General features: G+C 39.5%; 1 protein-coding gene across 7 annotated transcripts; it reads right to left on the minus strand.

Annotated features, from left to right (window-relative positions):
• Positions 1 to 251: 251 nt before the first annotated feature.
• Positions 252 to 25,861, minus strand: LOC139909367 (tumor necrosis factor receptor superfamily member 14-like). 7 transcript variants are annotated; one of them, XM_071896409.2, is made up of 9 exons: positions 5,573 to 5,774; positions 5,447 to 5,517; positions 3,725 to 3,818; positions 2,571 to 2,696; positions 1,831 to 1,986; positions 1,156 to 1,243; positions 878 to 1,056; positions 551 to 767; positions 252 to 292 (listed from the first exon to the last, which is right to left on the minus strand). In XM_071896409.2, the coding sequence occupies exons 1-8, from the start codon at positions 5,703 to 5,705 to the stop codon at positions 565 to 567; spliced, it is 1,050 nt and encodes a 349-aa protein (XP_071752510.2). In that variant the 5' UTR covers positions 5,706 to 5,774; the 3' UTR covers positions 252 to 292; positions 551 to 564. The 7 variants fall into 7 exon arrangements, 6 of the variants coding, with proteins under 6 accessions (XP_071752510.2, XP_078144288.1, XP_078144290.1 ...); XM_078288162.1 differs by lacking the exon at positions 252 to 292 and adding an exon at positions 365 to 420; XR_013507158.1 differs by lacking the exon at positions 252 to 292 and adding an exon at positions 388 to 420 and having other exon boundaries at positions 551 to 602; positions 739 to 1,056; positions 5,573 to 5,766.
• Positions 25,862 to 26,168: the final 307 nt, after the last annotated feature.

Genomic DNA, 26,168 nt, shown 5'->3' on the forward strand with positions numbered 1-26,168 from the left:
AACCACGTTCCTGCAGTGCCAATATCATATACTCCCCTAGTAACAACGAAAAAGCTGCTGCACCCAGCACTTATTGCAGATGAAGGTAGACACTGATGTTTTTAGTTCCAGTGACATTGAGTTGACACTTGAGCCAAGTTTTTGATTACAGGCTGGCTTTTGTCTCTGTAGCATCTCTGTAACATACTGATCTGTACTAAAGACAAGATGCACGACTAATTCTATGGAGTATGTGGTAGTCTTCTAGCAAGGTGCACAAACTTAAACTTGGAGCAGCTTTAATTTCTGTACACTACAAAGAGAATGTGCCAGCATCCAACTTGAATTAGAACTGGAGTCTAGAGCACATTTACCATGTAGTGTCAGAAAGACACATATATGTTTAGATGTAGATGTTTTGAAGATGACACTGCTTTCAACCTAGGGGTAGAATTATATATACTTTAAATAGAAACACCTGACAATTAATAAAGACATTAGACTGTAGCTGAACTGGTCTTCAGTCAGTGCACCTTAACAATGCAAATGAAAATGTGTAATGACGTCTTACCTGTTGCTGTTCAATCACAAGCCTCTTGTATTCCCACTCCGTTCAGTGTTGCCTTGCAAGTGGAATATTAATCTCAATAAATGAGTGACATCATTTAATGACTTACATGAACCAACCTTTGTCACCCAGGTACAGTACATGTAAGTGATTGTACTGGTGTCAATTAGACACAAAAATGATAAACATACCTGTTCAGGAACCATTGCTATTGTTCTTCCTATAAAACAACATCAATGAAAAATATTATCTTATGGGATTTGGCAGAAAGCACTATCATCTGTCTACAACATGATGTTTTTATTTTCAAGGCCTAAATGCTAATCATACCTCTGCATTGTTTTCCTCTCTTCTTTCTTAGACATATTAATGCAACTGTTACAATCAACAGAAGAGGCCCCACAACACTGATGATTATGATTATTGTCACATCTGAACTTTGTTCTCCACATTCAGAATCAGTTGAATGAGTTCCTGGTCTTATCTGCTGAAGACTCCTAGTTTCACATCTGGAACAATGGGGGGGAAAAACATTTATTGATAACATGAATTTACTGCAGTGGTAAGAAACCACATGTGATCACGACTGCTCTTGAAGTTGTACTTACTCTGTGTGTGGTTGGCAGGATGTAAATGTCCCATTTGAATATGTTTCACCAGTGCAGTCAATGCACACAGTGTCTGTGGTTGCAGTTCCTGTACAAATATACATACAGAGATATATTGACACCAGTTAAGTACATGCTGTATATATATATATATATTGCAAAGTTTCTGTCATAATTTCTCAATTTCTCATGTTTCATATAAAGTTGTTCATATTGTAGAAGCAGACACTTGCAACTCAATGCAGTCAAAACATTTCTCAGTAAAATCCCAAGCACCGTCTTCCAGAAAGTTTCCTGTTTCAATAATATTAAACTGAATGGTCTTTCAGCTGCAAAGCCCTGGACTAACACAGCTATTGCTGACAATTAACATTTTACATTTTTCGATAACTAAGCTACTAGGGCAGGTACTTTATGGATCCACTGAAAAGATTTGTGTGTCATAATACATTACACCAGTGTCTTAAGGAATACAAGTTTCAGCGTACAACATAGTGTGTGCTAAAGTGTTAGCATGGAGCACGATCTTTCAGGAGCACATGGATGATTTTGACATTGATGTTCTCATCACATAATGGCTAAGTTGACCAATGGGACAATCTCCCAAACTCTTGGTGTATTCTTTTAAGACCTAACCTATCTCTATAATATTTAAGTCAGTATGAGGAGACCAACCTCTTTGGCTGATATATTGACCAGGTTTACAGCTCCTGTGTGTCTGTGCTGCAACACAGCCGTCCTCTTTAGGGTCAATACAGTAGTGTCCCTCAAGTGGTTCACAAACTGCATTCGATGTTGTTGTACACAGCCTCTTCACCTTCAAACCAACACCTGTCACCACATTGAGCTGAGGTTACATGTGGGGTACAAAGCTTCTCTGCTGCAGAATCTACTAGAATGTAGCAACATGCAAAAATGTTTTCCAACTTTATAGGCCATCTTGAAGTCTGAAATGATATCCTAGGCTATTTCATTTCATTATAGCACAAAATGACCATAATATCTGCAGGGGGTTGATAGGGTTGTTAATCAATACCAAAGACTTCATTACTTGGCCAGGTGCTGAGATTTCTGGCTTCCAAAACCCTCTACCCACTGTAATTTCAAGACAGAAAAGTCATTTTTCATTTCATTGTGATTTTAAGGGGATGGGAGGGGTGGGGTATGGAGGGTGGGGGCTATGCCACAGACTTGTGTAGGACGAGATAAGTTCTATTGATGTTGCTACAATTCCAACTGCTTGCCAATAAATAAAATGAAGGAAAAATGCTTATTCCCATTGATCTGGCAGTTTGAGTTACTCCAGTTTTGAAGTACATTTTAGTCTAGGAAGAGGCTTAATATTGGTCTGTGAAACCAGCCTGTGGGCCTATCTGTTAAGCTACTAAGCTTTAGAAATTCCACTTGAAATGTACCTGCATCACAGTTTGCACATGGAAAGCATTGTGTACGTCCATTAAGCTCATCCAGGAAGGTTCCCTCAGTGCAGGGCAGGCAGGAGGTACTTTTGAACTCAGTGCAATGTTTATGAACTCGGTTTCCTGTTGAATACAAAATCAAAATTCGATACAGTTTATTAGCTTACTTTCTAGAACTACTCTTTAAGTCAGTGGTCTCCCAATACTGTGCCATGGAAGGCTGAGAGGATGCAGAGCTTTTTCTCAATGTGCGTCACTTTGCATATTATCTAACCGCTGAAGCACGATTCCAAAACAAAAGAACAAAAAGATGGAGGAAGGAGAAAGATCCCGGAAGCTTACTTGGCAACCGAGGATGTATCGGATGGACTTGACCGATGACAATGAATTGAAAACCCCAAGATTCATTGTGAGAACGAAGCATCACGTCCGAGCAGCGCTGTAGTCCACATGCGGTTAACAGGTGGGAAAATTAACAGCTGTGTGTCTTAATTGATCAAACACGCAACATGAAGCACACAGTCCATCTCAATCTGTAAGGAAGCTTCTCTGTGCTTACTTTCAGGAGAAGATCGTTCTCTCCAAGACAATTTGAGAAAAACTTTCTCCACAAGGTCAAGTATCGACTTGGCATTCTTGGATTTGATAATCAGCACAGGTTTTCATTCCCACCAAACACTCCAACAGGTGATTTCACTCATTAGCACACCTTCAACCAGAGAAAAGAAACTAACAGTGAAATCACCTGCTGTAGTGTTTGGTTGGAACAAAAACCTGCAGACTCTCAGCTCTCAATGGCACATGGTTGAAGGCCCCTCTTAAATAAAAAAATGTCACTATGGTAGAACATTTCCACTTTTTTGCTCTACAGGAGTTCATGAACAAGCCAGCAGGTGGTGTAGTGAGTAGAGAGACTGTTCTTCAACTGGATTACCTGGGGTTGTCAAGTATCTGCCCTGCTGAAGTATCCTTGAGCAAGATACCGAATCACTTACCAGCTTTCTTTTCAAGCAGGGGGAAAGAGCTGTATGGCAGTGATGACAGCAGCTCTTCATGTCAGCTGATGTTAGAGACTGACTGCTCCTGTACTCCAATCAGGAATGGGTACTCTAAAGATTCAATACTCTACCACATGTTCAGTTGGATCTTACCTGGGGGACACATAGGGCAGCATTCCTGTCCTATTCTGTACTCTGCACGATGACAAGTGAGGGCATCTCCCATGAAGACATTCATCAGAAATATCTATGAACAGTGAAAAAGTGATAGTCAGACTAGGTTTTCTCTCAAAAAAGCCTGGTTCAAGTCTACTAACCAAATTCAAGGCTAGAAACTGCTGAAATTAAATTTCTTTGAGTGTGTGTGTGCAGGGCCGCCAGAACAAAGGGGGCGAGCTGGCATTTGACCCATCACTTTTCCAAGTACTGGGGGCGACGCCCCAGTACTTATTGAGTTCACGCTGACTAGCCTATTTGAGAAAAATCTCCACTCTCCCTAAACGCACGGTCTAATGGTCTAAAAAACGCAATGGTCTAATGGCACGGGCAGACAGATTTTCTAACAGAACGGCCGAACCAATTAAAACCTTGATTTCAGCTGCTGGGGCGGGACATTTTCCGAAGTCAGCACCGCTAAACTCAGCTGCTAAACTCAACTGTGATGTAACAGTTGTAGTTAACTCGCTAACTAACAAAATAGCATCATGTCTTGGTCAGCCTGATTTGCCGAGGGCAAATGCGCTATTATCCTATCTTTTCAATGGCTTTAACAGGGAGGCAACATGTGTCCCTCCATAGCCTACTGAAAACCGTTTAGCCATGTTAGTTCCAGGTGTTTCTCTCAACATGGGCTACAGGAAACTTGACTCTTTGATCCACAGTAGATGGTGTTCAGAGTCTCCTACTGGTAAAGAAATGAACAGCTTCATTTGGTGACCATTAGCACCATTAGCTCTCATATAAACAAAGCACAATAATGTCAAGACAGCTCCTGTAAAAGAGCATTTGATGCTGCCAGTTCCTCTCTCTTTTGCAGCAATTCATGAAACCAAATCCTTCAGCTGTGTCGTTTATTTACTATAGAGAGCTAGTAAAATAATAATTAAAAAAAGCACATTGGTAGAGTAATCATCCTCAATTTTGTTCTGAATATTCAGCACCAAAATAAAACAATATCGTTGTAGTGTGAATGCTTGAGTAACAATGTATCATTATAGTTTATAGTTATCTTCTTTATAGTTATCGCTATATGTGTGAATGGGCCTTAAGCAGTCTTTTCCGCAACATGATTTTAGAAGGAGCAGGTTCACCCCTTGGCCACCAAATAACCTTCTCACCCTGAAGTTACAGAGGAAGTATCTAGGTCTTGCACTATTCAAATAAATCTTCTCTAACTGTGGCATGTTTTTTAAACTATTTGAAATACACTTATATCCATGAAATATCTCGCAAATATCCCTCACAGGGACATGATACCCGTTTTCAATAGCATGAATGTCTTCATCAAATTTTGCCGCACCACTTTTGGAGGTGTGGTGCCACCTCTGTGTGTGTGTGTGTGTGTGTGTGTGAGAGTGAGTGAGTGAGTGAGAGAGACAGACAGAGAGAGAGAGCAGAGTATATTTGCTGACATATCAATGATTACTGTTATTTGAATTTGTTTGATGTTGACTTTGCTTTGGCAATCTGTACTTTTGCATTTCATGCCAATAAAGCAGCTTGAATTGAATTGAAAGGGAGAGAGAGAGAGAGAGAGAGAGAGAGAGAGAGAGAAAGGGAGGGGTTGAGAGGAATGGCGATGTGATTGTATCAATTCCTGTCAAGCTAAGCCTGCTGTGTTTCTCTAAGCCTGCTATTTTTAACAAGTGCTGTTACCAATAGTGCAATCGTCAAAGGTTTTCTTCTCAGAGGCATTTCTTTAACAGTTATCATGAAATCCAGACACCATCTCAGTGAGATTTGAGATGACGCGAGACTTAAAATCCAAATCAAGAGGAGGATATCTGGAGAAAAAAACAAAACAGAAACACATCCACATAGCAATTCCACTGTGTGTAGCTTGCATCTGTCTTTCACTTTCACAGCAACTTAATACACCACTACAAAGAAAAACTATAGCAATCAAATAATACATTTTAGAGGGATACAATCAAAATATCACAGCAACACTATAAGTCCACATAGGAATATTATAGTGATACCATAGGAGATAAAAAGTACCATAAGATAGTATAAGGTCACTGTAAACTCACCATTGAGCATCACAGATATATACAGTATATATTATAGGAATATTATAGGAATATTACAGTAATTGCTCAGTAAGGGAATAAATTATGTAAAATATATAAACAGCTACATGTACAGTTAAATTGAATTAGAAGTACAACAGCTAGGCATACGTCAACACCTAGGATCTGTCCCTGAAGGTTGATGAAATAAATTAGATCAGGGTCCAAACATTTTCATGTCAGAGACCCCTCATATGGAAACGTTTGAGACCAAAGACCCCCACTTAAAGCAATAGTGCACTCAAAAATGAAAATTCAGTCATTATCTACTCACCCCCATGCCAGTGGAAACTCTGGTGAAGTTTGTTAGTCCATACAACACTCCCGGAGCTTCCCAGCACGACTGCGTAGCAGCGTTCTCCAAAACAACTGAAGTCATGGAGGACCGATCTTGAGTTACAAAAATAACAAAAAATAACCATGAAATTACTCCATACAGCCTGTGAAGCATAATCCAAGTCTTCTGATGCCATTCGATCGCTCTACATTTTACATTTGGACTAGTCAAAATATAAATTAGGGTTAGGGTTAATAAATGTTACAAAGGCGTGCCATAATACCAAGGGCGTAGGTTTGATTTTGACATTGGTAGGGACACAAATGGGGGAGGTCTGGAGGGGGTGTAACCCCCACTGGAAGCTGAGGCGTTTTGCATTTATGATAGACTTCTGACTGCCATTTCATGTCATCTAGAGCCTTAATTTATAGATAGTTATGGTAGCCAACACACTCATTAACAGACACACAGACACAGGGGTATAGCACATTAATGAATCCTTTACTCAAATTTGCCAGCTGAATGGGACTTTGAAGAGCACATTTTGTTTTAAGGCAGGTACTGTACTGTTGCCTGTTCAAACCAATGATCTGTAAACATGTTTTTACATTTAAAAAAATATATAATAATAAGATATTGTAAACTATATCCTAACCTTACATACAAACAGCTGAGTGGCCACTGCCTTGCTCCTATTTGAAGAAGCCAAACACATGCCTACACCTGTCATTAACAGAAATGAACTGTTTTTTATTTGTTTTACATCAATGTTGTCCAGTGTGTCCTGATGGACATGACACACAGCAGCATTGTTCAATCTCACTTGTGACATGTAGGCTACTTACGGTCGTCACTCACGTCACAGACGCACGCGATGCGGTACTTAAATAAACTAACTTTAATGGCTAAACACAACTGTTACTAATATAAAATAGGATGGAGTCTTCACTGGCATGCTCGTCGGTAGGCGGAGCTTTGGCTCTTCTTGTACACAGCCCACAGCATTTCATACGTTAGCAAGAAATGGCAAAGCCAATCAGCGATTTTTTTGGGGTTGGTTAGGGAGAATTTTTATCCGGGCTGCAAAAATGGTCCGGGTGACGCAATGACATTTTGTTACAGCGTCCGTTGCTATGCCGACGCAGGACACCAATGCACTACACCAGGGTTCCCCAATTAGTTTTCCCCAAGGGCCAAATTATGTCAAGCATGCCAATCCAAGGGCCAAAACGTCCGGGGGTTTTTTTCCATTGCGCCAATAAAAGTTATTTTATGTGCAGATGTTGTTGTTGCTGCTATTACCATTATTATTATTATTATTATTATTATTATTATTAGTAGTAGTAGTAGTAGTAGTAGTAGTAGTAGTAGTGGTGGTGGTAATAATTTAGGCCTGGGTAGATTGGGTCACACAAGAAAATGAAGACTTGTATTTTGAGTTATGTTTTTTTAGGATTGAGTTATGACATGGGATTAGTTTGGTAAAATGCCATCTAATCAAACTATCAAACATGGGTCTGAAAGTGTGAATCATGACCTGAAATGACTCTTATCTTTAAATCTGGCAAAAACATATGAAGCTAAATAAATGTTATGATGACAGTTGACCATACGCGGCGCTGTGGGTGGGCCTAGGTGGGTGTGTTAAGTCTCGTGATTGGGTGGGCCTGGTTCCAAGTGATTTCGTCATGTAAACACTCATTCCGATCATTTCTTTGGTTGGACTATAGAGAGCCTAAGTCCCTCCCCTTCCACTGTCCCCCATGGGACCTTATTTCGGAAAAAATATGTACGGTAGTCAACGGCGAGAGACAAATAATTGTTTGATCCCATTTGAATTGTGCCATGAATTACACATATGATGTTTTGTCAATTTAAAAGATAATTTTGCGAGTCAAGAAAGTCGCAGTTTGTCGTAAAACAGTAAAGTAACGTTTTGTGTGAAACCGCTCAGTGAACTACATCTCTCATCTCGCACAATATATATACGTCACCAACACCAACATGGAACGAATCATACGAAACACACAGGCATCGCGTTAACGTTAGCCCCCACTGTACTAAAACTATCCTAAACCAGTTTAAATCCGTTCTTACTGTCTACCTTCCAGGTTGTGTATAATACTCCTGCTATCTGAGAGGGACTTAGCTTCAGCGGCTCTGGGTAGCTTGTGGAGAGAGAAAGTTATGACGTCACTTACGCCACTTTTGGGTGTGTAGTCTTTCTAATTACGTATTTTCACAGTCTATAACTTCAACAGTTTTACGACAAACTGCGACTTTCTTGACTTGCAAAATTATCTTTTAAATTGACAAAACATAATATGTGTAATTCATGGCACAGTTCAAACGGGATCAAACAATTATTTGTCTCTCGCCGTTGACTACCGTACATATTTTTTCCGAAATAAGGTCCCATGGTGGTCCACCGGAAAGGGAGGGACTTAGGCTCTCTATCTCGCCTCTTTCTGCACATGCTCGCGCATTTGACGTAAGTAACGTCAATTACGTTCTCTGTTTTTCCGGGAGAATTTGAATGGATGTGCTTGTTATTTACCCCGGGGCGTTCGGGCTTGATGTTGGCGGCGCAGCCCATTTTTACATCAAGTGCTGACTCCGCCTAACCGGGCCAGTTTCGGTGTACGGCGGTGAAAATTACAAATGGACCCAGTCAGTGCGGGGGCAAAACAAAACGTCTTTTTCTGACACTAATGGAGTCGTATGTTGTGATAAAACTGTTGCTTTATCAGAAAGAACAGCAGTAAATCAACATGTTATGACAGGTGCGTTCACGTAAGTGCCAATGGGTCGGCACGGGCCAGACATTTGGCTCTCACGGGCTGGACCTGTCCTGCGGGCCGCCTATTGGGGATCACTGCACTACACCAATGCAACAGGACTCGTAGTAGAGAACGCGATCTGTTAATATTAACTAGACACTGACGGACAAAACAACTTTTATTGTCAATCAAAATAATTGCTAGGGACATTTCAGAGTCGCTTGCCGTCCCTACCCAATTCTACGCCCTTGCATAATACTGTGATGTGAATGAGCTGTGGGACTCACAATTAGTGACGTAATGTGTATGGACTCACCCATTGACTGAATTGATTGAAGTGAATACAGGTGGGACTGATTGCGAGGCGGGAGAGACACTAAGCAGACAAAAGACTGGGCAGACGCCGCATTTGGGAGAAGCCTCTTGTTGCTGCGGTTCGGCACTCTTTTGGGAGGGAGGGTATCGTTCGCAGTCATTTAGGACTGCCGGCGATGAAGACAGAGAGAGTAGGTGGTTAGCTGTTCCTGTGTTAGGAGGGGAGGTCTGCTGCCTCCTGTAGAAAGTTAGGGCCGGGACCATAGAAGAGTGCAGTAGCCGCCACCGCTCCCTGGGTGTTACTTCTTGCCGTGTGGGGTGTCACTGACGCCGGCTGAACTCTGTCACTGACGCCGGCTGAACTCTGTCACTGACGCCAACTGAACTCTGTCCACGCCGTCCAGCGAAGCCGTTTCCCCGGGGAGTTGGACGGCGTCTCAAGCTCAGACCCCGGGGGAGGGTCTCGCCGAGCGGGCGAGTTAAGTAGCCATACACGCATAAAAATATTGTGTATTCCTGTATGTGTGTATGTGTGTAGGTAGGCCTGTTTTTAATAGCGTGGGGAGGGAGAACAGATGAGGGAGGGGTAACGGCAAGCCCATAGACGGGATATTCATCTCGTTCCACTTTAAGCGGTGATGGTTGTGTAGTGCAGTGCCTGTGCAGTGTTGTTTTGGTTGATATTTGCAGTGCCTCCAGTTTAGAGGGTGCCAGCGTGCCGTGTTCGAGTGGTGTGCCTTAAGCTAGAGTCTAGCCCTGTGTGTAGTGGTCCTTCAACTCCGTGGAAACCTTGATTATCCTAGTGTGGCTAGTTGCCCCTAATTGTTTGTAGACCCCTCGCCATTTTACGAAGTCGCTTATATATTTGTCTATTTAATAAAGATTACCTTTTTGTACTACACATCATTGCATTGTGATTATTCAAAGGCTCTGGCATTAATAGCAGTGTTTTCCTGCTAAATAAGGACAAAACCCACATTCATTACAATACATCTTCTAGGACGTGGGTTTTTTCTGCCTTTTGCTTTTTCCATGTGGGTTTACACCACAAAAAAGGAAAAGAGCAATGTGCATTTTTCCTTTTTGCTTTTAGTTTCTCAACACAGAAAAGGAGTTGTGTTGCGGAGGCGTGGACAGGACAGGCTCTGACTTTCGGACAGGACGGACCTCATGTTTCAGAGTAAAAGCCTTAGTGTTTGTCCGTTTTAAACGACATCTTTCTTCCTGTCCGAACAGAGTCTGGCAGAGACGAGGGAGGCAGTGAAACCTGTCAGCCCGTAGGTTTGAATAGGAACGTTAAAGCTACATTAAGTTTTTTAAGCTTCACAGCTTGCTTTTTAACGTAGGTAGGCTACATGTAGTCTACTAAAAGCTGTGGCCTAACCTCGATGTCACACGAACAGACGTAAACCTTGAGCGACATTTTTCACAGTTTGCTACTCTGAATCTTTTATTACACATTCACAAAACTGTATTCACTGTTTTGGGGTTTTTTTGTTTTGTTTTTGAAAACTCACATTTGAAATTATTTGTCCACAAATTGTATTTACACATTCACAAAATGTTGTTTACAAATATTTTCTACACAAATTATTTCCGTTTGCTGAAATCGTTTTTTACACATTCACACATTCAAATACACTCATGGAAAATGTTTTCACATGTTCACAAATGGTGATATAGGCTACAACTACAAGATTTTTTGCAAAAATCATTTCACAAGCTCAGAATCTTTTATACAAGCTCAAAATCGACCCTTTATTGAGCCCATAGTGAACAAGCCAGAGCAAATGTCTGACACGCACCTTTCCCACAGAATACACGACCTGAGAGAGAGCTGCTTCTCCTTCGATTCCTCCATGACACAAATCACCAGACAATTACAACATGGAAGGTCTCAGGTGTTTTGCTACAATAAAGCCTTCATATGTTGCGCCTTGACTAACATGTTCAACGGCGCGATAACTACGCTGGCTTTACCACCGTCGAACATGAATTTCATTCGCTTATTTTCTATTAAAGTAGGCTAGAGCATTTACGTTAGTCTACTCACCCCGGTCGCTTTAGGACGAAGATAATTGCTTTCACTTTTCGTTATGTTTGGTCAGGATCAGGAGGAGGACTTTCTACCCAAGTTTTACCAACACGTTACAGAAATATAACGTTCCTCTATTGGCCAGCCAGTCTTTCCCCTATATCTATAGGCCTATTCTACCATGGCGGTCCGCCACAGTAAGATCATGACATGACCCGCTGTGCTAAAAACATTTTCAAAATAATTTTTCTTATGTGTGGCAGCGGGCGGTCGGCAGCGCGCGCCCACACAGGCGGGCTTCATAACGAGAGCAACAGCGTCGAGCCTTATCTTTTATAGTGTGACGGCCATCTCTTTTTTTCTCTCTTTTTCTCTTCCTTCTCAAGAGGTTGTAAACAGGTAATACACACACAAACATAAGTTACAAACATACGTAGTATATAGGCTACATAATAGGACTAGGCTATAAAGAACTCTTATCTGTAGCATACAGTATGCACGGGATTCTCTGCTGGAACTTGAGTAATTGCACAGATGGGAAGCTATGGAAATCAGTAGTAGAGAAAAAAAATATATATATACACAGGTCTAGAGAATATTGCACCAGAGTATATTCCAGAGTATCCCAGCGTATAAATAGGTATAAATAGACAGAACAGAGTATTTAAGTGAGTATTTAAAAACTGACTACATGACAGTAGGTATAATGCTGGATACCAGCAGTGCTCTTGTGTGGCAGTGGTGTGTGCATTTCTATCCATCTATCTATCTATCTATCTATCTATCTATCTATCTATCTATATGCGTCTGCCTATTTATCTGTCTGTCTGTCAGCCCAAATATTTACTAGACATCTAATCATCAGTGTGCATGTATTAATCAACAACAACAACAACAGTAAAGACATTGCTAGGTTGATCATAAATATAGGCCTATATATGCTTCTGGGGTGCAAATATGACCGTCTACAGTGTATTTCCGCTATGTATTTCTGTTAAATGTATTTTGAGTCTGAATCATGTTTCCTAGCAGTAATTTCTGACTTGGTAACATTGGTTTTTGAAGTCAAACCTCTTTTTAAAAGTCGCAAAAATTGATATAATATTGGGGGGTTACTCTATCCAAAGCTCATGGTTCATGGATGAACCTCAGCCTACACTGGTTTATACATTTTTAGTGGAACCAATTCCAACAAATTTGACTCTTGCAACACTGCTTTTCTGAGATATTCGAATTAAAATAGGCCCTTCTTACATATCATAATCCCTTATGCTCTTATGTTGAGGCCTAAAAGAAAGAAAAACTTCCTGTGGAGGATACACCTGCATCCTCCGCTGAAGGAGACAGCAACATCCCTCAACATTGCTCTGCTTTGTTATTATTTCCCACCAAAATCCCTTGACTACCCTTGACTGTATTTATGACTTTTGGTGTTGGAAGCAGGAGTTTACAAGTAGCACTGAAGGCAGCAGCACCTGATAACCTAACAACTTCAATTTGTACTCAAGATGGCTTCCTATACTATTACAGATAAATACACATTCACAGTCTTCAAGGTTCAATTTGTGACAGCAAACATCCGTCTTGCTGAAGTGTCGTTGAGTGAGACACTGAACCTCTGACTGAAGGAAAGACAAATTTCTTCCTCAGTAAAAAAAAAAAAAAAAGACTCCCCCTTGCCATGCCTGTATTACTCATGCTCATGCCCAGAACCACCAGGGGCCCCAAAAGATTCTGAGTCCCGCGTCCATGTTCAATGGATTTCTAGGCCCCAACCACAATTATTAAACTGCCACCTATTGATTGTGTGTTTATGAGCAATGCATTTAGTGAATATCATCCAACTAAGATACAGAACAGTAATTATATACTGGTGGGCAGGGACGTAACTAGGAATTTTGGGCCCCCTGAAAGAACATTGCTCTGGGCCCCCCTTTTTTTAATAAAATACATTTAAGTATTTTTCATATAAAGGGTACATTTAATGCAGTGAATTAATGCTCAGCTTGAATATAGAGGTCAAATCAATTTTCCTCGCTGCTCAATCCGTGTTCTCTTTCCTTTTACACATGCCACTCTTCTGGCTCTGCAAATGACTAACAGCATAATGCTGAATCAACAATCAACAGCAAGTGTCAAGGTAGCCCAAATTGCCTTATCAATGCCATAGCTGGCAAATACTGTAGTTTGAAAAGGCCACAGTTTTGAGCGCAATCAAGCTCTCAAAACAATGAAGACATGCCCAACATTTAATAAGTCAACCAAAACAGCAGATACTGTCACACTGACCAAACAAAACACTAAGAGCTATCAACACTGCTGTGAGCCTTTGTGTTATATGGATCTTTGGTTGATAGTATAAAATATGTATAGGCTACTGTAGATAATTTTCTTATTTTACTTTTGTTTGTGGGCAGCATGGGGCCTTTTGTTTTACTATGTATTATACTGGAAGAATGGGTTATACACAATAGAGTGGGGGGTGCATGGATTGTAAAATTAGAACTACTTTCATCACATATTGCATGGTTTGTGGGTTTATTATTTTTATTCTGAAGTATCAAATGCCTTTGCAGGATCTATAGAATACATGAATTCATACATCTTTCTGGAACTGTTGTGGGCCCTCTCAGCTGTGGGCCCCTAGAATCGTCACCACCTTTCACCCCCCTAGCGACGGCGCTGCTGGTGGGGCAGGGGTGTCTACAGACATAATCAAACCTTTTCCATAAATTTCAACATTTAACAGTTTTTTGGTCCTTCATTCCCACCACCTGTCACCTTGCCTCCTTAAAGCCACAACCTGCAATCTGCAGCTCTAGATAGAAGGAATGGCAGTTTGTAAAAGCTAAAAATTAGTTTCAGATTACTTTGAACCTGTAAACCTTCTGTTTGTATTGTTTGTGAACTAGATAGTATCTTGAATTACGGTGTGTCGGTGTGTACTGGGGGTAAGGGGGCCCAATAGGACCTGTGTGCCCAGGGTCCCTGTGGTTGGTTAATCCGGCCCTGCCCCTTGCTGTGTCTAGTTGGAGCCTCTTGTGTGATGAGATTTGTTCCAGCAGATGGCTGAATTTAAATTCTGTTTTCTGAATTTGTATGGAATGATTGAATTTATTGAAGTTGAAACTGATTATAGAAATCAAACTCATGATGCTCTTACCAAGTTTTTATCCTATTAAAACTATATTGCATTGAAAAGATATTTATTTATTTCGTTTTTATTTGAACATTTAAAATTGAACATTTAAATTGATACTGGACTCTTGATTTGTTCTGACTTGACTTGCTGTTCTACATTTAGACTTGAGACTTGACATTAATGACATGGACTTGACTTGGACTTGTGTCTTAAGACTTGAGACTGACTTGGGACTCCAGTGAAGCTGACTTGGTGGATACATATACGTACATACATTACATACATACATATTTTCCATCTCGTATAGACATAAGGACCAGCTCAGATTATTAAAAGTTAACCCCTATCACCACATTCTCCTTCTTCACAGTGGCATCTGGACTTCATTCTGACTTTTCAAACGGGGTTTAAATTTGAAGACTAAAACTTTAATAGTAACCCATAATGTGCTTTACTTTCATGCAAGAGAAGAGTTACTCTCCCAGGAACCATCTTAACAATCTTATATTTTGTTCACTACAATGTAATTTGATATGTTCTGATGAAGTTGAGAGAAGTAAATGGCATTAAAGATTTCAGGTAAATGTCTTTTGGCTGCTATCAATTTATTACAGCTCTCCATTGATCTTTCAATCTACTGGAGTTACTTGAAAGTCCAGCAGCTTTCTTAATTCAGTTTGTCTTAATTTAGCATTCTGACTATAGACCATCTATGCATTTATTTATAGCAGAATGTTGATGTCAGGAAAGAACACGTCATATCTGTCTTTGAGGGGGAGTGTGAGATTCCATCAACTTTCACCACCCTGCAACTACAATGTAGTTAGGGACAGTTTGAACAGAATATCACTCTTACTCAGCTCTCAGAGTGTGAGAAAAGTCAGAAACAAGTTCAAAATCATTCTGTTTTTCAATGTAAATTATAATAGTACATTTGAAAAAGTGTAGTTCAACCATAAGTTACATAAAAGCAAATCAAATTTGCTTGTTGTAAATAATATATCTGGTTATAAAGCTGTTAGTAGTACATTTTGCTACTTGCTCTCTCTTAATGGAGGATATTCCACTTGAGAAAACTAAGTAGGAGGACTCTAAAAATAGACAATATGAATCATTCTATTATTCTTCCACCACTATGTAAGTGAAAGTTTAAACCTCTGCTATTGTCCCACTCAAAACCATGAACACTGAACATAAAGTTATACAGTTACAATACCAATTTCATACCAACATCATTTTCAATTAGTCATTACTGACTACCAGATACAAATAATTTGTGCAAGAGTATAATTTTTATTTTCACACCCTCTCTCTGGATTTAGATAGAATATAATAGAGATACAACTCACTCTTTTCTCAATGTGCTCATGGGCCTCAGACAGAGTTGAAAGCATATATGAAGCCAGAAGAAGAACTAGTTCCAGTTGTCAGCTTAAAATAGCTGATAAAGAGGGAAGGAGGGAGAAATAACCCACTATGATACAGAGGCAAGTCATGCATAAGGTCACTTTAACTTTTTGAATACCCAGTGGAAATCAGCAACCACAACTTCTTGAAACAGCAGTTTGTGTAACTAGTAACTAGACACCTAAGCAATGATTTCATCCCCATGATCTACCTTTTCCCCTTAGGTCTGCATTTCCCACAAGGCTACAGATTTCACATTGTATTAAAATTACAAGAGCAGACATGTACACCAGTCATACCAATACAATTACAGTGAGCTGTTTCTTGACTAAGGTACTGACTAACATTAAGCTAATCATTAACCTGTCCCTGCACAAACAGCACTCACACTTGGTTCAGACTGATATGGGTTTTCAAAGGCTCATAGCAATATGCTTGGATTGAAGCTGTTTATTTTGTGCCAGTATTCAATAGCCAATATTTGATGTTACAATCCTTTGTCCCTTAATCCAAGGTGAGCATTCCTACAGAATATCTTTAAATTTGACTGTTTTCATGCCAAAAAATCCCGCTGGCTGATACCTGATTGTTAAAAAAAGGCCAATACCAGCAAACCAATAATATATCAGTCTAAACCTAATAGAGTCTACTAGGTCATTTTTTGTGTCTTAGCTATAGATGTGTCACTTCTTTTGAGTGGGGGACAGGAAGCGTTTCTCTGTTGCAGCCCCACTTTGTGGTTTAGGTTGGTAAGACACACAGAAATCTTGCCTAGTGCAGCTTTAAACCTAATGAAATATTGAAATAGCCTACAGGAATATGTCCTAACATTGTGTATCTTCTGTATACACTACATTCTCACAACAACTCTGCTTTTAGAGCAACAGGCTGAACCAGGAAGCTGTTCAGGAAAGTACCGTCTGAAATCTGATTCCACTGAGATGAACAGACTTGGCTCATGACAAAGGGACTTTTCCCCAAGCTCTTGCTTTTGCTTTCAGTTCTACTCAGCTGCCTTGATGTGGGTCATGTCAACAGAGTGGTTATAGTCACATGATCAAACTTGGGTTTATAAAATGTACTTTGTTCCTGGATCTGTTATCAGTCCTCTGTGAGTCATTTATCTGATGAGCTCTCTCTCTCTGTCTCTCTCTCACACACACAGTAGTTGTGTTTTGACAGTTCAGTTTGACAACCCCTTGCAAAAAGTATTTCAGATCTCAGCAGATCTTTCTAACACTTAAAAAGGAAAGTCAGCAACTCTTCACTCAGCATGTGACTCTTCAACTATCTACTTCTGTTTTCAATTCTTGTTTATGTGAAATGTAGCCCGATGAAGAAGTTGGTCACAGTGGTTCAAGCCACAGTACAGCAGTAGTGTGACTGCTTTGTTTGAACTAAACAGCAGCTATTTTTAAAGCAAATGCTGATATCAGTTAGCGTACAAAGCCTAAGCCTGATCATGTTTATGCCACTGCCAATTTCCATGTAAAAAAAAAAAAATATGTTTTTTAATTTGCATGTTGTATTCTCTATAATTGATTGCACAGTGAAAGAAAAACCTTCTTGCAGTGAAAACAAAAATAGGGAACTGGCTGGGTGTTTGAGGCTGAGCTGTAGTCACTGAGTCACCTGATCGTCTCCATTTGAATGGTCGCATTTTTGTATCACATATTCATATCATATGAATGTGTCTTAGTTATTTTTTTAAAGTTTTACATTCTCTGCCAGATTAGCAATAAAAATCTATGTTACTCAGACAACAAACTTTCCACCCTGCCAAGAATAAAATTCTGGGGGAAACAAATGGCCAAAATTAAAGATATTGAATATTGGCACAAAATATCAGCAGCTTTGCTTAAAAAATATTAGTAATGGCCTTCAAAAACCAAAATTGGTCAAAAAAAAATTTGATTCCATGTTGTTTTTCCATGTTTAGACAGGCAGGAGATGAGCAGATCTGTGCCACAAAGGCAATCAATTCAATTCTCAGTCAAACATCAGATTTAATGTTAATGTAAATATAGTCTGTTACACCAACAGGCTTCTCCTGAGTCTCTTTCCTCCTGAGTCTCTTTCTCTTTCTGTTTCCTGGGACCAGAGTGGGACAGAAGGGGGGAAGCAGAGCCAGATCCAGGGCTGGGGGCCTCGCTGGGTGGGTTGGGAGGCACCCTTGGGCCCCAAGGTGGCCAGAGGGTGACAGAGTTCGGGAGAGCAGGGAGATGTGGTCAGTACCATTGTCTTGTAGCTCTGGACCTGCCAGTTCATGAAGATGTTGTTCACTGCTGCCCCCTCATGGACAATTAAACCTATGACACTGAAGCCGTATTCACAAATTCACTTCCTAGTACTAAGAGTTGGTCGTAGCAGTGAAATTCAAAGAAAATTCTTAGAATTATGTTTTTTGAAGAATTTCCCCATAAAAATAACATTAAATCCTAGTAAAGATAAAAGGTATTCAAGAAGCATTTTAGCCCTTAAGAGAGCTCCTATAAGGTGAAAAACTGTAGAGAGGAGGACTTCTAGGAGGCTTAGGAGTTTCTTGAGCAATGGCTGAAAGACTAATGAGATCAGAAACAAACATTCTCCCTGCACAATCTGTCATCTTCTGTAATGCCTAAGCTCATGCTCCTAATACATAAATAATAAATAAACAACACATAGTAGGCTAACTGTGATTAATATAGGGAAAATAATTTAATTGCTGGTGTATATGAAAAAGGTGTAAATATAAATGGACACTAGGTGGCAGTGTGGCCCCATGGGAATGGATGGTTTTAACCTTCTGTGGAGCTTGGAGAGAGTTGTGAAAGCCAGTTCACCATGTTCTTCAGATAAAAGTAGGTAAATTGTACAATACACAAGATAATATTGATTAAACAACTTCAAAATATATGATTAACCAGTTTAGTATATACTTCACACTGTTTTAGAATAGTCATTGGAGATATTAAACGATACAAGATAGAGAAACGGAACCAACAAGAATTTAAGGAGTGAGAGTTAATTTATGAAAACAATTCCTGATTCTTTCGGTAATATGATACAAAGTGTATTTAATTTTTTAATGATGAATGTCCAACTTCAGCTCATTAAAACTCAGTCCTATAGTCCAGACAAAAATAAATCCTCTATGTTAGTTTGTATGTGTGTGTGTATGTGTGTGTGTGTGTGTGTGTGTGTGTGTGTGTTCTTGAGGGGTCCTGGGTATGTTGCAGTCTGATGTGGCTGGCAGATAAGCACTATTCATTTTTTCTGCAATTTCCTAATAATTTCCTAGAAAGGAACTGTTAATTGCTTAGGACGTTTCCTGGAAAGAACCATGAAATTATGTTCTAATTATAGGTTGTTGTTATTGTTGAAAATAACAACAACAAATTGACAGTATCTTATCGACTCCACCAGAGTCGATAAGATACTGTCAGCTTAAATTTTCTGTATAACTACTACATCATTTCAAGGTTCTTTCCAGGAAACTTCTGAAGAAATTAACAGTTCCTTTCTAGGAAATTATTAGGACATTTTTTAGGAAATGATTATGTAATTTCTTTATGAATGTGTGTGAGTCTCTGAATACCTTTTAGATGCAGACAATGTTTGTAGTGTTGGTTTCGCTACAAGAGGAAATTCTTAGAAAACGTCATAGCCTAATTCTAAAAACCAACTCTTTCAACCTGCTATGAAACTTTGTGAATACGCCCCCTGATGTTTACTACGTGGCTAAGCAATCAATGGCCATAACACATCATGACTTCCCAGCTCCTCTCCCCTCTTACCTACTGTTGACTTTGTGGTAAGAGCCCAAAATGAACATTGGTGTAGTACAAAGACTAAACTAGAGAAAGGCTACAGGTTCTTCACCTCAAGTTACCTCTTCGCAAAAATAAAATTGCCACAAGAAGTTGTAATGCACCGGTTTCTGACAGCGTGAAAAGGGCCTATTAGGGATGGGCAGGATGAGGAATACAGACGTGTGATAGTGGTGCAAACACAACTACCTAATGCTCAACATTAGTAAAACAAAGGAGATGGAGGAGGTGGTGGACTTTAGAAGATCTATAAGATAAGATAGATAAGATAAGATACGATTTTACTTTATTGATCCCCTTGGGGAAATTCAGGACTAAGACCCCTCCATCCCCTGTCACTATTGAGAGAGAGGCTGTGGAGATCATGAGCACCTACAAGTATCTAGGAGTATACCTGGGCAACAGGCACATATGTTCATACATACTCTCTCATAAGGAACATGCTGTTTTGCAGATAGTTTATTTTTTGTATCTGTATTTATTCTTTATTCTTCTAATTTCCCTTATGTGGATTTGGATTTGGATTTGTGTTTTGTCCTGTCTATGTGTGGTGTGGCTGTTGCTGCTGTAACAATTTGAATTTCCCTCTGGGATTAATAAAGTTCTTATCTATCTATCAATCTATCAATCTATCAATCTATCGATCTATCCTGCCATATATAGTGTTTCTATTTTGTAGGACATATCACATTCATATTTTTTAATATGAATAAGCCTTAGTTTGAAAGTAGAGAACTAATATGAAACTGTGAAGCCTATATTTAAAGCTGTAGGCTCACCTTAGATCAGTTGTATATACAGTGAATACAGTGTTAAGGACATAAACTCTTTATCAACGGGCCAAAGTATAATCTTGCTTAGCGCCTCCAAAACATTCATGGGTGAGGTAGACTGTCTGAGTCTTTAGCTGGACTGAGAGGTTGTCAAACCAATCTGAGCTTGTGAAGTTCATCTTAATGTTAATTTTCCATTGGATAAAACAGAAAATAGTCTCCTCTTCAGAGAAGTTTCTCTCTGAACCAACAATAGAGCAGCTGCAGAGGTGCCTAAACAGTGGAACCATGTCACCAGTTTGTTTGTTATAGCAGCCAGTGAGTACTAGAATGTCCTACTCAAGTAGAAGTATTATTACTTTGATATTTTACTTAAGTAGAAGTAAAATTACCAGTGTAAAACTCTACTCAAGTCAAAGTAAAAAGTAGCTCATTTAAAATGTCCTCAGAGTAAAAGTTACTGAGTTTAGAAAAGAGAACGTTGTTACATGTGATCTTTTCCATGTGATTCTAGAAGGAGAGAGGACAGAGTTCAAACTAGATTCTTTTATTTGGAAACTTTGGAAAGTAAAGTGCACAAAGTAAAAACAGATTACTCTTCTCTTCTTTGCTGACTGCTCACTGCAAAGGGCTCCACAATTTGTCAATTTATGATTGTCCAGTTTCCCATGCTTATGGAGAGCCCACAAAAGTTGTAATGGATGTGATTTCAAATGTAGTGAAGTACAATACTTCAGTAAAAATGCACTTAAGTAAAAGTAAAATTACTGACTTTAAAAAATACTGAAAAAAGTACAAATACATGAGTAAATGAAATTGTAATTACTGCCACCCTTGACAGCAGCAATAGCGTACGGACACTGCAAACAAACAACTGATCCACAACTGTAGTACACTGTCTGAATGGTGAACCCAAACCACACCTCCTCACTGTCTGTGCTCATTTTTAGACCCAAACCTGCATGGAAAGTTGTATAGCTATACATCTCAGCTCCAGAAGAGCATTACGATCAGGAAATGAAAACCTGTGGTTAGTGCAGTTGAAAAACTACTTTCCCGCAGTGCCAATATACTCACATACTCCCCTAGTAACAATGGAAGAGCTGCAGCACCCAGCACTTATTGCAGTGTCCAAACATAATGACACATAATTGCTGTAAATCCAAAGCTTGGTGGCTGATATTAAGGCGTATACCACTGGAAATAGAAGATAGACATCAATGTTTTAGATCCAGTGATGCTGAATTGACATTTAAACCACGTTTTTAATTACAGGCTGGCTTTTGTCTCTGTAGCATATCTGTAAGATAATGATCTGTAGACAAAGCTGCACAACCAATTCGGTGGAATATATGGTAATCTTATAGCAAGGTGCACAAACTTCAGCTTGGAGCAGCTTTCAATTCTGTACTTGAAATCATCACCATTGGCCCAAAAGCTGTCATCAAGTCCACCCACAACTTCTCCCTCACCATCGACAGCTCCACTGTGCTCACTTCCCCTCACATCCGCAACCTTGGCATCATCTCTGACCAAACCATCTCTTTTGAACAACATGTCAATCACATAAGCAAAACAGCCTTCTTTCACCTAAAAAACATTGCCCATCTCCGTCCATCCCTCTCCTTCTCAGCTGCGGAAACAGTCATCCATGCATTCATCACCTCCAGACTGGATTATTGCAACAGCATCATTTATGGTACATCCTCCAAAATCCTCAGAAAACTTCAACACATCCAGAATTCTGCGGCTCGAAGTGTCATCACCTATAAAGCTCTCCCCCACCCACAGCCGATGGCAACCTCCGTCTTTCTCCCTATTTGAATTGTTCTATTCTCTGTCTTATTCATTGATATTGTCTGTTATGTGTTTTGTACCTCCTTTACTATGTAAAGCGTCTTTGAGTATATAGAAAAGCGCTATACAAATAAAATGTATTATTATTATTATTACTCTGCAAAGAGAATGTGCCAGCATCCAACTTGTATTAGAACTGGAGTCTAGAGCACATTTTACCATGTAGTGTCAGAAAGACACATATATGTTTAGATCTAGATGTTTTGAAGATGCTACTGGTTTCAATCTGGGGACAGAATTATATTTACTTTAAACAGACATCAACATCTGACACAGTTCTGAAGACAGTGTAGCTCAATTAGACAGTCCACAGTCAGTCCTCATTTACAGTGCAAAGGAAATGTGCAATGATGTCTTACCTGTTGCTGTTCAATCACAAGCTTCTGGTATTCACACTCCATTCAGTGTTTCCTTGCAAGTGGAAAATTAATTTCAATAAACGAGTGACATCATTTAATGACTTACATGAACCAACCTGTGTCACCCAGGTACAGTACATGTAAGTGATTGTACTGGTGTCAATTATACACAAAAATGATAAACATACCTGTTCAGGTTGCTCTTGTTCTTCCTATACTGATATCAATGAAAAATATTATCTTACATGATGATTTTGGCAGAAAGCACTATCATCTATCAACATGATAATGTTTTTGTTGTTAAGGCCTAAATGCTAATCTTACCTGTGCTTTGTTTTCCTCTCTTCTTTATCAATGCAACTATTACAGTCAACAAAAGAAGCCCCATAATGATGATGATGAGGGTTATCGTCATGTCTGAACTTTGTTTTTCACATTCAGAATCAGTTCAATTAGTTCCTGGTCTTATCTGCTGAAGGCTCATAGATTCACACCTAGAATAATGGAGAATAATGGATCATTTAGATGCCATCAAATTACTGCCGTTTGTAAGAAACCAGATGTGATCATGACTGCTCTTGAAGTTGTACTTACTCTGTGTGTGTGGTTGGCAGGATGTAAATGTTCCATTTGAATGTTTCACCAGTGCAGTCCATACATACATACATACATACATTATACAGTATATTACCAATATTCCAAAGTTTCTATAATAATCAAGTTTCATAAAACCTCAGTCAATTTCACTACACCTGTCTAATTTCCTTTCAGTGGATCTAAAAAGCTATTGCCAAAAGGTTTGGATTGTCCAGACACTTGCAAGTCAATACTATCAAAACAAACCTCTTCCAGAAAGTTTCCTGTTTCACAAATATTAAACTGAATGGTCTTTCAATTCCAAAGCATTGGACCAACAATTAACTAACTAACATTTTCAATTTTTCAATAACTAAGCCATTAGGGCAAGTACTTTATGGATCCACTGAAAAGACAGTGCCATAATACATTACACCAGTGATTCTCAGTGATTCTTTTTCATATCAAGGACCCCTAATTTAGTCTACATTAGAGCCACGGACCCCCATTTGATGAGAATTTGTCTCTTGGACCCAAATCTGAGAATATTTTTATTGTTAGATATGATTTTGTCCAGAATTCCATGACTATCTGTATTGTAGGTAGAGAGATAACAGTGAAACTATGATCAAAATAGTCATTCTTCTACATTCTCTAGTTGTGTTAACTTCTTGTAAATGAAATAATGCTGAAGTTTAACAATTTGCTGGGGACCCCCTGGAGCCCCCTCAAGGATCCCTGGTGGTCCCTGGACCCCACGTTGAGAACCACTACATTAGACCAGTGTTTTAAGGAATACACCAAGTTTCAGGGTACAACATAGTGTATGCTAAAGTGTTAGCATGGATATTTTGATGTCTATGACCTCATCACTTAAAACTTGGTGTATTCTTTTAAAACCTAACCTATCTCTATAATATTTAAATCGGTACGAGGAGACCAACCTCTTTGGCTGATATATTGACCAGGTTTACAGCTCCTGTGTGTCTGTGCTGCAACACAGCCGTCCTCTTTAGGGTCAATACAGTAGTGTCCCTCAAGTGGTTCACAAACTGCATCCGATGTTGTTGTACACAGCCTCTTTACCTTCAAACCAACACCTGTCACCACATTGAGCTGAGGTTACATGTGGGGTACAAAGCTTCTCTGCTGCAGAATCTACTACAATGTAACAACATGCAAAATTTTACAGGCCATCCTTAATCTTTAGAAAACCTTTAGAAAATCTCATTCTCTCAAAATCTCTCAGAAATTTCATTTCTGTCCCATAGCACAAAATGACCATAATATATCTGCAGGGGGTTGATAGGGTTGTTGATTAATACCAATGACTCAGCGATTACTTGGCCAGGTGCTGAGATTTCTGGCTTTCAAAACTCAGTTTTTTCAAAATATACTGTTTTGGGGAAAAATATCCAGCCATTGGAATTTGAAGACACTCCCACACTCCACTATGCTTCAGAAAATTCACTTGAAATGTACCTTCATTACAGGTTGTAGATGCAAAGCATTGTGTACGTTCATTGAATAGATCCAGGAAGGTTCCCGCAGGGCAGGGCAGGCAGGAGGTAGTGTAGAACACTGTGCAATGTTTATGAACCCGGTTTCCTGTTGAATAGAAAATCTGAATTCAATCTCACCCGATACAGTTTATCAACTTACTTTCTAGAGCTAATCTTTAAGTCAGTGGTCTCCCAGTCATGTGCAATGGAGGGCTGATAGGATGCAGAGCTCTTCCTCAATATGCATTCGTGTGTGTTCTTGTGTCCTCCATGATGCTGAAGCATGATTCCAAAACAAAAAAATGAAGGATGGAATGGAGAAAGGATAAAGATCCTGGAAGTTTAATTGGCAACTGCGGATGTATCGGATGGTGACTTGACCGATGAGAAATAATTGAAAACCCCAAGATTCATTGTGAGAACAAAGCATCGCATCCGAGCAGTACTGTAGTCTACAGTAGAGCTGGTTAACAGCTGGGAAAATTAACAGCTGTGTGTCTTAATTGATCAAACACGCAACATGAAGCACACAGCCCATCTTAATCTGTAAGGAAGCTTCTCTTCTCTACTTTCAGGAGAAGATCGTTCTCTCCAAGACAATTTGGGAAGAACTTTCTCCACAAGGACACAAGTATCGACTTGGTATTCTTGGATTTGATAATCAGCACAGGTTTACATTCCAGTCAAACACTCCAAAAGGTGACTTCACTCATTAGCACACATTACATTTTGTCATTTAGCAGATGCTTTTGTCCAAAGTGACTTACAATAAGTACAATAAGCACACCTTCAACCAGAGAGGAGAAACTAATCAGTGAAATCACCTGCTGTAGTGTTTGGTGGGAACAAAAACCTGCAGACTCTCAGCCCTCAATGGCACATGGTTGGAGATTACATTAAATAAAAATGTACATTTCACTATGGTAGAACATTTCCACTTTTTAGCTCCACAGGAGTTCATGAACAAGACAGCAGGGTGAGTAGACAGCAGAGAGTGAGTGAGAGAGAAAAGGTGATTCCTGCCAAGCTAAGCCTGCTGTGTTTTTCTACAGCAAGTGTTGTTACCAATAACAATGCAATCAGCCAAGGTTTTCTTCTCAATGGCATTTCTTATGTGATGTTAAACAGTTTTCATGAAATCCAGACACCATCTCAGTGAGATCTGAGGAGGATACCTAGAGAAAATAAACAGAAAACATCACGTCATTTAGCAGACGCTTTTGTCCAAAGCGACTTACAATATGTACATTTTGTCAACAGTAGAGAAACATCAGGTAAGCCTTTTAATAGGAATAAGTAGCATTCATTGAATATTTAAATATTTTTTTATTTTTTTTTTAAAGAAGGGTAAGAAGATAGGTTAGTTCAAGAGGGGTCCAGGTGTAACCTGAAGAGATGTGTCTTTAGTCTCCGCCGAAAGATGGGCAGTGATTCGGCCGTTCTGACAGAAGGGGGAAGCTCGTTCCACCATTGT

The sequence above is a fragment of the Centroberyx gerrardi genome, chromosome 14 (genome assembly GCF_048128805.1).
Source record: "Centroberyx gerrardi isolate f3 chromosome 14, fCenGer3.hap1.cur.20231027, whole genome shotgun sequence".
NCBI classification, from domain to species: domain Eukaryota; kingdom Metazoa; phylum Chordata; class Actinopteri; order Beryciformes; family Berycidae; genus Centroberyx; species Centroberyx gerrardi.

What these genes read in the sequence shown, in the direction of transcription:
- LOC139909367 (XM_071896409.2), bottom strand. Translation starts at nt 5,705, where the DNA reads ATGTATTATTTGATTGCTATAGTTTTTCTTTGTAGTGGTGTATTAAGT. An exon ending in TCCTGCCAACCACACACAGA is followed by an intron (nt 1,057 to 1,155) that starts GTAAGTACAACT and finishes CCATTGTTCCAG; the next exon opens with ATGTGAAACTAGGAGTCTTC. An exon ending in GAGAGGAAAACAATGCAGAG is followed by an intron (nt 768 to 877) that starts GTATGATTAGCA and finishes GTTGTTTTATAG; the next exon opens with GAAGAACAATAGCAATGGTT.